The following is a 14,845-nucleotide window of genomic DNA, read 5'->3' as shown; positions in this document are numbered from 1 at the left end:
TTTTTCTATCAGGAAACACATGACATTGATATTTAGTGATACTCAGACTCGATATCAGTACAAATTTATGATTGAGCTTATTGCATTGAGGTTCACATCACTTTGCCTTTCAAGAGCTAACTGATCGATTCATTCTGTTCATCTCATTGTCCATTAAACATGTAAATAAAGTGTTAACTCACCATGACCATCTGAAATTGAAAAGACAGCACGAACAAAGATTTCTCGATTATACTAAGTGTCCATTGACTGAGCTGTCCACTCAATATTCTTTAAGAGGGAAGAAGAGGGAAGGGCTGGACAAATGCAGGTGCCCGCTTTCTAAGTGGCGTTCAAAGCACTGGGCCAGCAGAGATTCTCATTTTAATGACCCATCGCTACTCCACCTCTCCAACCTTTAGCTACTTCACCATCTTATTCCCAGTCCAAACATTTGCTGCCATGACTCTCTCCAGTCCTTCCCTTGTGCAAGGTGCCCACAAAGAAAGAATTTAAAGAAACCAGGGAAGTCTAATAAGAACGAGACAGCAGACCAAAGAAAGTCAAGCAGCAGGCCTAGAGAAAACATTGTTTCTCCTTTTTGTTCATCTTATCCTGCAAGATAGAAGTGCAGGTAGAACTACATTTTGTGAACCAGTCAGATTTCTGGGAGGCTCTAGCCTCATCATTTTAAAAAGTGTTTGCGAGATTGGCCTGTTCTAAAGGGCACTGTGTTGCAGGCTCGCTCCTGCATGGCAGACATTCCATGTTAGCACGCATGCTCGCGCGGGTGCCTGGGTGAATTCTTGACCCACATTCCCGGGACCCAAGCTGCTGCTTGAGCCCATTCTAGTACTTAGTCATTAGTTAGAAGTCCTAGATTTTTTGAGAAAATACTAAGTTTGTTTATCTTTAAAGGAAAGGCATGAAATACACAATGAACTATTCTGAAAACCTCTGAATTCTTTCACATGTATAAATGCAAAGAAGCGATTGTACTTCTCTATCTTGTGGTCGTATTTTTGGTGTGCAGACCTATCCCCAACCCCCCAAGGAGCTTTAGTTTACTTAGGTAGGAATCAGGAGTGCTGCCGCATGAAGTCATTGGGATGCATACCTCGATACAGGTGAACATTCAGCACTTGCCGTGGGACGTGTGAATAAAGAGTGGATGGCTGGGTGGACAAAGGTCATCTCTCCTAATTTGACAAAATGCATGAGCAGAATGGGGTCTCTTATCTCTGAGCAGATAAGACAACTTAGATTGCAGAGTCTGCACTCTAGCTTTTTGGAAACACCTAGAATCTTCTGACAGTTATAGCACTGGTCAGGCGAAGAGGTTCCACAGACGGCATAACTCCCTCCTTAGACAGCTCCTCAGGGGCGGAGGGAAGACCCTGGTGTGTGGTGGGGTACGCCTGGCACCCTCGGGGGCCACACAAATGTCAATGGCAGCGTGACTGTTGTTTGGCAGGTTAATGCCTCATTTGTCAGGCCATATGCTCTGAGTAAAAACATTTTCCTAACTATTTGAAGCCTAACTTTTAAGCAGGAAAACTCAATTTACTTTAACCACATTGATGGAAGAGTTTTCACATTTCCTTGACTTCTCCGACAGTATACTGGATACCATTGAACATTTCCTTTGTGTTTCCGGGTATCCTGTATGGCTTTGTATTGATGTCCTCACACGTGACTGAGGCTTGTTTGTGTCTCAGAAAATGACCACACCAGTGATTTACTTCTTCATAGGTTTTTTTTTTTCCTTTTCCAACATTGTTTAAGCTGTCATTTGTCATGTCTTATTATGCTCACTTCTATTCATTCCTCATTCCCCCTTCTAATTTATGCTGTGGGTTAGGAAGCCCAAGTTATCAGGCCTATGATGTGCCACATGAATGAATTATGCTTCCATCAGGAGCGCAAAGCTTCTAGCTCCTTGGTCCAGCCCGGCTCCCGAGAGAGAAAGAGAAGGCAGGAGGAAGGCACGCCCAGGTCCGGGGCCTCAAAACACCGTCAGACACACACGAGGAGGCTGTGAGTTCGGGGCGCAGAGAGGACGGCCATGTAGAGAGAATGGCCCTCGCTCCTGGGAGCCCAGGAGTGGGGTGGAGTTGTTTCCCTCTCACAATGAAGAGTTTGACTGCCCGGAGGCTGTGGGAAACATGTCTCCTGAGTTCTTGTTTCCCGCCAGGTGGCTGACGTGGCTGGATAGGTAGCTTCCGGGCGAGAGGGGAGCTGTGCACTCGCCGGCCCTGAAGTCTGACCCACTTCAAGCTTCAGCTTCTTCACTTCAAAGTGAAAAGAACCATTTCCAGAGGTCCCTTTAGAGTGTGACGGCCAATTGATGAAGTGTCTTTACGAAATCCACGCCAGTCCCGGGCGAAGCTCCAGGAGTGTCCCTTCCATGTGGGCACTCGGAAACCCTCCGGAGGGGCTCGCTCTCCCTGGGCCGCCAGTGTTGCTTATGGCTCGTCCGCACTCAGCTGGACATTCGATCTCTCCAGACTCCTCAGGAGATGGAAAGCCATAGCCCCGCAGCCTGAAGCTTAAAACCCGAGGGCTGTAACATGGTGCAGCCACTATGGAAAACAGCATGGCGGTTCCTCAAAAAGTTGAACAGAACTTACCCTGTGATCCAGCAGTTCCACGTCAGACGACGTACCCCCCAAAAACTGAAAGCAGGGTCTTGAAGAGATATTTGCACACCCATATTCATAGCAGCATTATTCACAATGACCAGAGGGTGGAATCAACCCAAAAGTCCATTGACACATGAATGGATAAACAACATGAGGTCCCTACATACGGTGCAATATTATTCCATTTTATAAAAGAAGGAAATTCTGACACAGGCTGCACCATGGCTGAACCGTGAGGACATTACACTGAGGGAAATAATCCAGTCACAAAAGAACGAATACTGTACAGTCCTCACCTACAGGAGGCGTCGGATTCATAGACACAGAACATGGGAGGGTGGGTGCCGGGGCTCAGGGAGGGGACTGGGGCGCTAGTGTTTGTTGGGGCAGAGTTTCAGTCTGGGAAATGAAGAGGTTCTGGGGACGGATGGTGGTCCTGTTCGCAGAACCATGTGAATGTGCCTAGTGCCACGGAACTGGACACTTAGAAATGGTGAGGATGGTAAGATTATATATATTTTGCCACAATAAAAAGGTAAAAACAAAAGAGTGGAGGCTGAGAGAGCCAGAGCTACGTGCTTCAGGGAGCAGGTGGGTCCCTGGCAAGGACACTGTGTGGTCACATGGATGGGCACTTCCAAATGGCGCCGAATCCCGAGAAATAATGTTTTGTGAGAAATACAAATAACTATCTGTAATTGTTGAGTTGGTAACAGCATGTTGTTTTTCATGACATCTTGTTAGAAAAATTTGGTCAAATGAGTTATTATACTAGTAATAATCTTAATAATGGGTTAGGAGACAAGATACAGTTTTTCTTCGGCCAAGGATATAATTTTGAAAAACATTGCTTTCTGTTGTGAATTAGAATGTGTTAAAATGGTAAGTTCATAGAATTAGGAAAAGTTTTGATTTTTCTTAGAACAAGTAAACCTCTATTCAAATCTGAATGTACCTTATATTGGCAGGGGAGAGGAGAAATCTGTGATATAAGTGAAAAACAAATGTAAAACTGCTCATTTGTGACACATGCCTTCCTAAACTCCCCTCCTCTTCCTGCATTCGTATGAACGAAGACAGAAAGCCCCAGAGGCTGGAGGTCTGTTGACTGAGAAGAATGACGTTGGCCGTAAAATGGCCTTGAAATAACTTTGGGTGGTGTCCCTGGCAACACAGAGTCGGAGGAGCCTGGGCGGAGCTTAATTTCAGGGCCAGAGGCGGGGCTTGGGGAGGCGGCTGGATTGAGCTTGGAGGGTCTGTGGACGGCGGAGATTTTTAAAGGAATCGCGAGAGCAGGGAGCTCGGGGAGGAATAATGTGGCACGTCTAGTTCTTTCTCTGGAAATTTTCAGTGCAGTCTCTCTCTCCGTGGCCTGGGGAGGTGTGTGGGCTTTTGGGGACATGATGCCGTGTCCAGTGCTGCTTCATAGAGGATGTGACAAAGCCCTCTTCTCAGCTGGTGCAAACTAAAGATAATCCTCATGCTAATGTCAGACTCCGGCTGCTTCCCTTCTCAGCTCAGGTCGCCAAGCCCATGCTGCTTCCACAGTCGGAGGGGAATGCACAAGTCTTATTTCTTATTGTGGCAAGTCAGTGTTTTTCCAGATGCATCTTCCCAGGACCCAGACACAGTGTTTTCTCTCTCACCCTTCTCCCTAACCTTCTCTTCCTAATGCCTTAGGTTTCTTTTCTCTAAATAATCTCTACTCTAACTTGAATGGAAGCTTCCCTGCAGAAATGGAACCCTCAATATTAATTCGGTTTTATCAACGGTAACCGCCACAGTGGGCAAAACCCCGAAGCTCCGTGGTTTAAGGAATCAAAGGGTAATTTCCCCCTCCTGGCACGTGTCCACCTCAGGTCAGGAAGGGGCTGCTCCACAGCCTCCCTGGTGCCCTGGCTGAAGGGAGCTCGGTCACCTCATAGAGGGAACGCCTGCAAAACATGGGCCTGGAGGTTACTGTGAAAGAGGGGACGAAGGGGCTGGACGAGGCACAGAGCTCGTGACTGTCTAGGCTTGGAAGTGACACCAGCCCCTTCTGCTCATAGTTCTATTGGCCAAAAGTAGTCACATGGCCCCAGCCTGACTCCAAGGGAGGCTGGGAAATGTAGGGAAGCACCTGGGATATTCAGTGAGCGCTCACTTTCTCTGCTACCACTACTCATCGGAGTACTGTGAAGCGGAAGTTTCATTTTACTTCGAACAACTTTTGAATATAATTTTTATATGATAGTGCGCTAATCTGCCTTGGGGACATGTGCACCGGAGGGCGTGTTTCCCCGGTTTGCCAACTGTTTTACCAGAATGCAGTTTCTCCCGACTGGGACTCCTGTTGGCACTGGACTGATGGCCGTGACCTTTGGTTGACAATGCTGGAATCCTTTGTCACTATCCCTCTTCCTTTTAGAAGCAGCCCGCCCTTTCGTGGCCCCCTGCCTGCATCCCGCCGCTCCGGAAATCTGCGATCTGGTGGTGGTATCCCGACGGGAGGCCAGGGAGGGGAGGAAGGGGACGCTGCCCTAACTTGCTCCTTCTGTCTTTCCTCTGCCCTCCTCAAGGCTTTTGTGTTTTGTTGAAGGAAACAGCGTCTCAACTGCCTTTCTTTGGCCCTTAAGACCCGATGCACGGGGTAGGCTGCAGACGAGAGCTGGCAGGAACGGGGCGGTTCACTGTGGCACGTCAGCCATCGGTGGGGTCCCTGCCTGTGAATCCAATGCTGGTCATGGATGCAAATAGTACCAGAACCTGAGACGCGAGAGAGCCTTTCAAAAAAGACAAAAAGATAGCCGTTCTTTCTCCTTGGGTATTGTAGACAGGAGAAGTTATAAATCTAATCATTTGAAATCTTGCCCAATTTAGGCATCATAAATGATCCAAGTAGGCTTTCAGATTTAAAACAAAGGTAATCCTATGAGCAAATGAGTTTTTCCCTTCTTCTCTCTTCTCTAGGCCTTTCCTCCCAGCGCCATCACTGTATTTTTTTACTGCAGTTCAGTGACTCTATTCTTCACAATAATCAAAGTGGTCAGCTATCGCCTGCACCTGATGTTTGATAAAGGAGAAGTAATTCAGCAAAGGCCCTCCAGAAAGAAGGAAAAGCCAAGTAAAAACAAAGAGGCCAGCCGCGAACATGCAACTAACCACAAAACCCCAAGGTAACATTTCTAATGAGTGCATTAGCTCATAATTTGCATGTTTTCATTCTGATTAAAATATTTTTTCTCATCTATCGGTCTTTTATAAAAATGTGTCAGTACAGGAGGATACAAATATGTACATTGTTCTTACACATGCATAAAATTGACATTGGTAATGAAGATGGTTTAAGTGGCTACTGACGGGACCTTAAATCACACTCCGAAATCCATTTGCATTAGGCTTAGCCAGCAAAATGTTTTACTTCTGTATTTTTCTCTTGTCCTGTCAATGCTTAGTGCCTGCCGGAGTATTTCCTAAAAGAATTTTTGGGTCTGTTCATGTAAAAGTAGTACACAGCATAGAACTGAACACTAGGAATAATTCTCGGAGAAACATCACTGCCGCCCGCTATTCTCGCCCTTATTTCCGATGTTTCCTTAACACGTGTCTTATTTTAAAGTACTGTTTATTACTCTGTCTCTAAAACATAATCTGTATACAATGATTGTGATGAAATGGAAGCTCGGGAAAAGACATCTGGGGACTAGTACCGAAAGAGTCATGGTCCTAACTGCAGACATCGCTGCTCTTGCGTTTGCAGCCACATTAGCAGCCACAGGCAGATCAGCGGTGGCAGCGGCGGCAAGAAGGACGAGGCCGGCCGGCTCTGCTCCACGCCTCCCCTGCGCTGCGGCTCCCAAGGGCGGAGTGCCAGCTCTCGCCACTCTTCCGCGCGGCAGGTTCGTGCGGGGCTTCCCGCCTCTCCTCCTCCTGTCGCTGGGCTGGGGACCCCACCTGGGATGGGGTGCGCGTTGCCATGGCAGTTCCCAGGCACGCTAGCTGGGAATCCTGGGCCCTGGGCTGGTGGCTGGCAGAGCACGTCGCAGCGTGAGGCGGTGACCGGCCCGGCGGAGGGGCGCGCCTGGATCCAACGATAAACACGCGGCTGTGTGCTGGTGGCAGCCACCTGCCGCCTGCCCCTCTGGCCCTGGAGCGCGTGATAGACCTCCATCCCCCTTCCCCTGGAGTCAACTTCAATTCTCCACATCAGACCACGCCTGTCCCTTAAAAAGGCAATAAATCGCCTTTCCTCTAGGTCACTGTCATTGGGCTTTAGTCCCTAGAGTAAGAAGTAGCACATTTTTCCTTCTCCTTTTTAGTTGCTTAGTTACCAGACTCCCTTTTGTCACAGTACAGCGGTCTTCGTCGGATGCCTCCACTTACGCGCATGTTTTGGTTGTGCCTCTTTGCTCCCCGTGCCATTGCGGAAGCTTGAGCAGGGGATGGAGGTGGGATGGTCTCTTCCCGGCGGGGCGGGGGCGGGGGCGGGGGCGGGGGCGGGGGCGGGGGCGGGGGCGCTGGCTGTCCGCAGAGGGGCCCTGCGCTGAGTCAGGTATTGATCGTCCTTCTTTCATTATTCAGGAGCTGCCAGCCCAGGAAACAGCGGAAGATCTCAAAGGTAGAGCGTTTGCCCTCATCAGTTAATGTTTTATCCCAGCGTTATTCTCAGCGGAGTGAAAAATAATTTTGTGAAACAGAATCCTAGTGAAATAAATGAAAATAAGAACTATACCTAAGACGGCATATAGTTTGACTTCATTTCTTTTACTCTTAATTTTAATAATTTCTCATCAGAATTTGTATATCATGTCTATGTACAAATTGTGTAATTTTATTGGTCATACTTCATCGTCCTTTTTCTAGTCGGGTCCTCATTTCATATGGCTTGTAGTAGCAGATATAACATAGAATAAATTTATCATTGACATACAAACCTGGAAAATAACACAGGAAGTAATAGCACATCCTGTATATCTGTTTTGCTTTCCAGTTACAGATTTTGTTTCCAGGAACTTCCTTTTAACCCCCTAAACTTTTGTTTTACTTTTGCACTGGGATTTAATTTTATTGTGTTACAATTACCTTCAAGAGACTTAGAAAAGAACATTCGAGGCCTAAGTTAACTCCTGTCTCTGCAATTTTATTTTTTCCGTAATTGCAACAAAGAGAAATTTATGCTCTACATTTTGAAAATAGTGCAAAATTTTATTTTCTGGAAAACAGCTGAATTAGCACCATGGCCCCCAAAACCTAAAAGGATGCTTCTTTCTTATCACTCAGATAAATTTCACGGGTAGTAATTTAGAGCGGATTTTCCAGATTCTTTTTCCTGTATCACTGCTCTTGCAATGGAATGCGCATTAGCTGGATCTCAACCGTTTTCGCCGCATACACAGTGTCAGAGCAGCGCTGGTGGCAGCTTGTGGGGCAGGAACTCCCCATCCTTTTCCCAAAGTGACCCGAAGGCCGGGGACCACGGGCATATGCCCCTGGCTGCTCAGGCCCTGCCTCCAGAGACCTGGTTGTAGACTGAATCTACAACCACAAGGGGTAATTCAAAAAAATACGTGTGTCTTAATTTTTTTCATCTTTTTCATAGTATGCCCATTTGTCTTGATAATAAGGTGATGTTTTATATTACTTTAAGTATTGTAGTATTTATTTATGTTTCTCCAGTATTTGAGGAAAATGAGAAGTTGCTTATCCCGTTTTTCCCGTGGTTTTGCAGACACTCGGACCCCCGAGACTATGTATTGTGATAGAAGTGAAGGCATTTATTGACTGCGTGACCATACGCTAGGGAACAAAGAAAAACCAAAAGATGACCCCCAGGTTTCTAGCCAAAGAGGCTTGGGAATGGAAGGGCTGGGAATGGGAATACAGGGAAGCTGGGAGAGGGACAGAGTCATTTCAGCTGCCATCATAAGTAAACACTGTTTGCAGATGCAGTTGAAAATGCTTTGAAAATACATGAATCGCATCAGAAGTGCAAGGTTATTGTCGTCCTGGAGCCAAGGTGCCGACAAGCCCATGGCTAGTCCTCGGGCTAGTGTTTTCCTTGTGCCTCCCCAGAGATCCCCATGGCAACCTTAAGAGGCTGGTATTGTCATCCCCATTTTACAGATTAGGAGGTGGAGGGAAGGGTTTTGCTCCCCTGGGGACATCTGACCATGTCTGGAGGCATGTTCATGGTCACAAACCAACCGAGGGCCGAGCTGCTATTGGCCAGCATTGGGTAGAGGCCAGGGATGCTGCTAAACAGCCTACGGTGTGCAGGACGGTCCCCACAGAGTGAATTACCTGCTCCAGAAGGTCAGAAGTGGCGCAGCTGAGCAGCCTTGGCCTGGAGGGGGTCAGTAACTCGCCCAGGGTACCGCAGCTGCTGGACAGCAGCCGGGAGCTTTCTGACTGCAGCTCCCAAATACGCTGTTTAAACCTTATCAGGCTGCCCCCAAGGCCGCAGAACAGCAAAGGCTAAACAGCAAAAGCTGAAAGTCTGAATTATGCTCAGTGTAGACCTTTTGAGACCAGTTTCACAGGGGAGATGATTTTTATAATCACTTTGATTGCTGGTGTATTTTTAGTTGTGTTCTTATCCGGTCTTGGTCTGGGCCGCTCGTTGTCCATTTTGAATGCTAATCAAGTTGCTGTTGTTGTTGATGTCAGGTGTCATCCTGGCAGAAGACCAGCCTGCAGCACCCGTGTCCTCTACCTCACCTGGCGTCCAAACGGAAAGCTCACCGCCTTCTAAAGCGCATGTGCCGGAATCCGTGACCACGTCCACAACCCCAGCGCAACCAGCCATGGCAGAAAGAAATGACGAAGGGAAGGGAAGAGGAGGCAAGGGGCAGCCCCCCTTCCGCCACAGGTCCGAGGGCGGCTTGGCGGATAAAGGCACCTTGAAGAAGTTGCCACGCCTGTCTTTGTCCCAGCGAGACTTACTAGAAACAGATGTTTCTTTCCAGCCTTGGGGGAGTGAGAACTCGGTCCTGATTCCAGAGCCCCTGCATTCTGCCCGGGGCTCCATAAGGGAACAGTTGCAAAGCACGTCCCCTCAGGACAGCCTGAGCAGCAGCTGGCCCCAGTGTAACACCGTGGCCGCCAGGCCTGGGCGGGAGCCAGAGGACACCTCCCAGCGCGGGGACGCCTCCCGGGTGGCGGGTCCGCCCTCGACCCGGGAAGGGGACTGCTCGGAGGGCGAGGTCGCTGTTACTCTCATTGACACCTCTCAGCCTGGAGACCCGCTGAGCCTGCACGAGCCCATTAAAATCGTCATCACCATGAGCAGTGCGCCGAACTCCATGACAGACTTGGAAAGCTCACTCCACCTGAAGGCGACTGGCACCGAGAGAGTCGCTTTCGAGTCAGAGGCCGAGCCGGCTACCCCAGGGGGGCCCAGTCCTCCCAACGCGGAGCAGCGAAGAATTCCAGTCATCACCCTTGAGCTGTCTGAGGACGAGGGGGGAGCCAGTTCGTGTCCCGAGGGCAGTGGAGATCAGAGGACTCCAGAGAGGAGGGCCGTGGAGGCATCCTCTGCTCAGTGTTCGGGCTGCGAGTCTGGGGAGGGGACAGATGCCACAAGGGGCCGCAGCCCTTCCCTGGGGGACCACTGTGAAACAGCCCCCCTGTTCCCACCCACTGCGGCCCCCAAGTCCGAACAACGAAAGGAGGGCCAGGCCAGCCTTGACCCATCATCTTGTAAAACGGGCCACGAGAAGAGACATGCCCGGGTCCTCAGTGTGGACAGTGGGACAGATGTCATCTTCAGCAAAAGTTCCACAGAAATTACTAACGATAAAGAGAAAGCAATACCAACTTCCAAATCTGACCTCGAGGCGAAGGAAGGGCAAACCCCCAATGAATCCAACTTCCTGGAATTTGTCTCCCTGTTAGAATCCATCAATACTTCCAAGGGGGTGGCACCCAGCCCAAGGAACGGCCCTGCAGAGCCGGACAGAGAAACCGGGCTCCTCAGAGGTGAGAGTCACACCAGTTCTGTCCTGACAATACAGAGAAGGCGACGCATCTCTGTTATTTGCCTTCTGTGATTTTGCAAATAGTGGGGCCACTATTGAGCATTGAACGCTGCTTTGCTGCTTAGCTTATCACTGGTACTGGCCGAAGTTGTCAATACTGAGCTATGTGATGAGCATATATTAAAATTGGCTACTCCACCAGGAAACTTAAGGCATAGAAGTGGGTGTTTGGCTTCCGTAGAAGGCGAGGATATTTATTTACAAGGAAATAAGCAATTGTGTTTTACCACAGTGACAAGAACTTGTGACAGGTGCCTGTCTCTTCCTTTATAGAAGAGACACATTTTGGAAAGCGGACTGTAGAGTGAATTTCTGTGAAGCAAATCCACTTTTCTGTTGAATTCCATGATAAAATCTCATATTCAGATGAGATTGGGCGTGTTCAGGATGGTATGGCCATAGACTATAAAATCCCATATTCAGAATTACTTAATTATTGCATGTTGTGAACATACTATAACATGCACAGCTCTTGGGTTCTGCCAGGCACCGTCTGAAGCATTTGACTTAGGTGAACAGAGTGACCGTGCATTGTGTTTTGCCCGAGAGAGTCCTCGTTTACTCTTGTTTTGCCTTCCACTCTTTAAAGCGTTCCCAATTTGAACAATAAGTCATGCAGTTACTCTCATATTAACTCATTGACTCTTCATGTAACCTTACGGTATGAGTACCATTATCATTCCTTTTTTGCAGCTCAGATACTGTCACTAACTTTCCCAAGTTAGCCTCGGAGGTTCCAGAACGGAACTTTGATCCCAGGCAGTCTTGCTCCAGAGTCTGTGCTCACAAAGGATCAACTATTTCTGTATGAATATAGAATTCACTTATTTTCAGGTTACAGCTCTGGGCCTTTGTTTCCTCACTGGTAAAAAGCTATATCCCTCACCTAGGGTTTTTACTATGTCTTTTCACTTTCAGTGCCCACCTGGCTGTGATTTTTGAGTACATCACTTCTGCGTGTATCTCTGGTGGGACAGTGTCCGTCCGGTAGGGCTGCTGTGGAGGCTGTGACCGCAGATCCTCTCTTTGCTGATGGTTGTAGGGTCTTTGGTGTTGGGGTCGCCTCTCACTGCTGGCTGTGCTTGGCTCCGCTGGGCTTTGCCCCCTGGGACAGGCCAGGCAGCCCCTCTGGCTCCACGCTGGCAGCTCCCAGCAATTGGCTTTTGTTTCTTTTGTCTTTTCTGCGCTCTGCCAAAAGGATTGCGTGCTTGCCGATTGGTTCAGTCTTGCTTGAAAACTTCATTAAGTTTGAATATTTAAATTATGTAAAGCGAATGTGTTCTCTATTTTACTGTGTCTGTGTATTTAAGATTTTGCATATAGAGTAATAGCAGGACAGATTCAGTTAAACTTTTTAATAGATGTAAGGCAGTACAAGAAAGCATTGGTTACTTTGAGATAAAAAAATCTTTCTGAGATAAGACTTGGGTGTTCATTGTCTATTTAATATAAAGATCCATACACTTAGGCCAGCACGCTCCCGCAGACCTTTCTGCACTGATGGAAATATCCTGTATCTGCTGTCCACTAGAATACCCGCTAGTCACATGTACCTATTAAATCTGGGAATGGAGATATGCAGCTAAATGTTTAATTTTATTGAATTAAATTTTTAGTTTTATTGAATTTTAATTAACTGAATAGCCACATGTATCTGCTGGCTGCCGTACTGGATGGCGCTGGGCCAGATGACCGAGTGTCTGCCCGGGAGCCGCGGGCAGGGAGGTGGCGAGCTGGCTTTGGAGCCTGAGAGCCCAGGGCCAGATTCCGGTTGGCGGCTCCAGCTAAGTGAGCTTGGACAACCTACCAAATCCTCCTGAGTCATCGTTTCTTCAATAAGCAGGAGTTACTATCCTCGGAGGGTTCAATTAGGAAAATACGTGAAAAGTCTTGCTCCTTGATCAGTTTCAGCTTTTTATTCTGATTTTCCCCTCAGGCCATAAGTAAGGGGTTTTTTTGGGGGTTTTTTTGGGTTTTTTTTGTTTTTTGTTGCTTTTTTTTGGTTTGTACACTGATTCTGCTCTTAAATTTTTCAGCCAGCCACATTCAATCTGAACACTGTCAAAACAGAAATCGAGGGGTGTGTGAAGAGGTGCGGCTGCTTGGAGGTTTTCTGTGCCAAGGAGCGCGCCTGGTTGTCGGGAACTTCCAGGGGCGGCGGGAAGGGAGGAGCTGAGTGAATTACGTGCCTCTTCCAGGAAAGGGCAGAGGCTCTTGATTGAAGGGTGACGAGAAGGACAATGAGGCTTTTAGTGCTTGGAGGGCGATCAGTGCTACAGGGCAAATTGATGGTTGTCCAGTGGTGCCTTATACCTTTGTGACGGTTGGTATCTTCTTGCTCCTTTATCACTAAGTAATACTTTGCAATTTATTTTAATCTAAAAACCCAATTTGGAGTGTGTTGGTAAAACGACATGACAGTACTTAGCGATAGTAACAGCCTAGAGAATGCTCCCGATCTTTTCCCGCTTGGTGACACGGGGCTTGGGACAGGGCAGCATTGCAGGGACAGGTGGGTTCCCGAGTCCCTCTGCTGTCCCCCGGGCTTCCCCTGTACTGTACTCTTACATCCACCCCGGCTACCTCCGCAAGGGTGCCAGGACTGTCTTCAGGACTTGGAGACACTCTGAGGCTATGGAAAATGGCGCACTGATCCAAACACTTTAAAATCATAGTTTGGTTTTCTTTTGATGCAGCTTTATTTTACTTTGTGGAAATAAAGAAAGACCACCCAGGTGAGAGGAGCCTTCAGTATATCACCTGTGTTTTGGCAGAGACTCAGCGGTAGGCCGAGGAACGAGGGAGCTGTGCAGTGGACCGACGGAAGCTTCCAGGAGCGCTGATTGGAGGCTGCTGGCGCGGGAAGCAGGCGGTGGCCGTAGAGCGTCCTGTGTGGTTGAATGGGGACCCTGTTTGGCTTTTTCTGATTGGTCCTCAGTTGGAAGCAGGGACAAAAATTAGGGAAGCTGTCAGTTATTAATCAAGTCCTGGCCTTTGGGGCTGATTATTACAAGGGTTATTATTTGGCTCCCTGGACCATTGGCTAGAAATAGTGGTCTGACTTCCTACAAGTCCATAGTATTTGGCTTCCTGGGCTGATTACTGTGGATAATGGGTTGTTTTGGGGGCTGGTTGCTATAGATTGTGAGTCAGAGTTCTATTCATGCATATATATGTGTACACACACACACACACACACACATAAAACCTGGCCATTGTCCATTTCTATATTTGGTTTCCTCCAGACTCTTTTTGCTTCCAATGGTTGAGCTATTTTATTGCACCTTTGGTGACTGGTTGTGGTGTAGGGCCCTGCAGAGTCTAAGAAAATAATTATGAATGTATGTAGAGCTGCTTACTGAAGAATCATCTATAGTATGGAAAAATGGAAACAACTTAGATTTATAACAGTAGAGGTCTAGTTCAATAAATCATACTGTGACAATGTCATATAACTACCATTTCTGGATGATACAGAAGAATGTCTAATGTCATTAAATATTTATACTTTAACATAAATATAACAGTTATAAAACAGCATCTGTAATATGACTTAATTTTTGTAAAAAAAAGTACATAGATGTGCCTTGAAAAAAAGGCTGGTGTGATATGTATCACGTCGGCTCCTATGTCACCATGGTAGGGTTGAAAGTGATTTAAATTATTTTTCTAGTTTTAAATTATATACAGTTCATGTGCACCATTGTACCATTTTAATAAAATTCCAATAAATGTGTTTTTTAAAGAGAAAAGGAAAAAATAGTGTGTATGTTGACATGTGTAATATATCCATTTAAGAGAAGGAGAGACTAAGATATTAAAATATATGAACAAATGATTCCAAATACACATGTCATGAAGAGAGTTGTCTAAATGTCCCTTTCACATTTTATGTGGCAGTGATTACTGGAGAAAGCTATTTGTTATAATAACCCTTTCTCTCAAATGGTTTTTTTTTTGAAAACTATGAAAACTTCTATCTTGACAAGTTGTGTAATGAAATAGTTTTCTACCAAAGAATTTAAAAATAATTATTTTTTAAATCCTCATTTGAGGACACTTTTTCATTACTTTTAGAGAGAGAGAGAAACCATCAACGTAAGGGAGAAGACTCCCATATGCACCCCAACTGGGGATTGAACCTGCAACCTAGGCATGTGCCCTGACTGGAATTGAATTTGCAACCGTTTGGTTATAGGATGACCCTCC

At 47.1% G+C, this 14,845-nt stretch overlaps 1 protein-coding gene across 1 annotated transcript in view; it reads left to right on the top strand.

Moving 5' to 3' along the window:
- PCNX2 (pecanex 2) overlaps positions 1–14,845 on the top strand; it is a 215,149-nt gene that overhangs the window by 15,660 nt on the left and 184,644 nt on the right. Inside the window, exons 2-5 of the mRNA XM_054576753.1 lie at positions 5,571–5,776; positions 6,361–6,499; positions 7,182–7,218; positions 9,267–10,577. Coding sequence (XP_054432728.1) covers positions 5,571–5,776; positions 6,361–6,499; positions 7,182–7,218; positions 9,267–10,577 — 1,693 coding nt within the window. The remainder of the gene's footprint in view (positions 1–5,570; positions 5,777–6,360; positions 6,500–7,181; positions 7,219–9,266; positions 10,578–14,845) is intronic.

Source organism: Pteronotus mesoamericanus, unplaced genomic scaffold, assembly GCF_021234165.1.
Source record: "Pteronotus mesoamericanus isolate MK-2021 breed Mesoamerican mustached bat unplaced genomic scaffold, CSHL_Meso_final contig_347, whole genome shotgun sequence".
NCBI lineage: Eukaryota > Metazoa > Chordata > Mammalia > Chiroptera > Mormoopidae > Pteronotus > Pteronotus mesoamericanus.
This window is presented reverse-complemented; position numbering and strand designations above follow the sequence as displayed.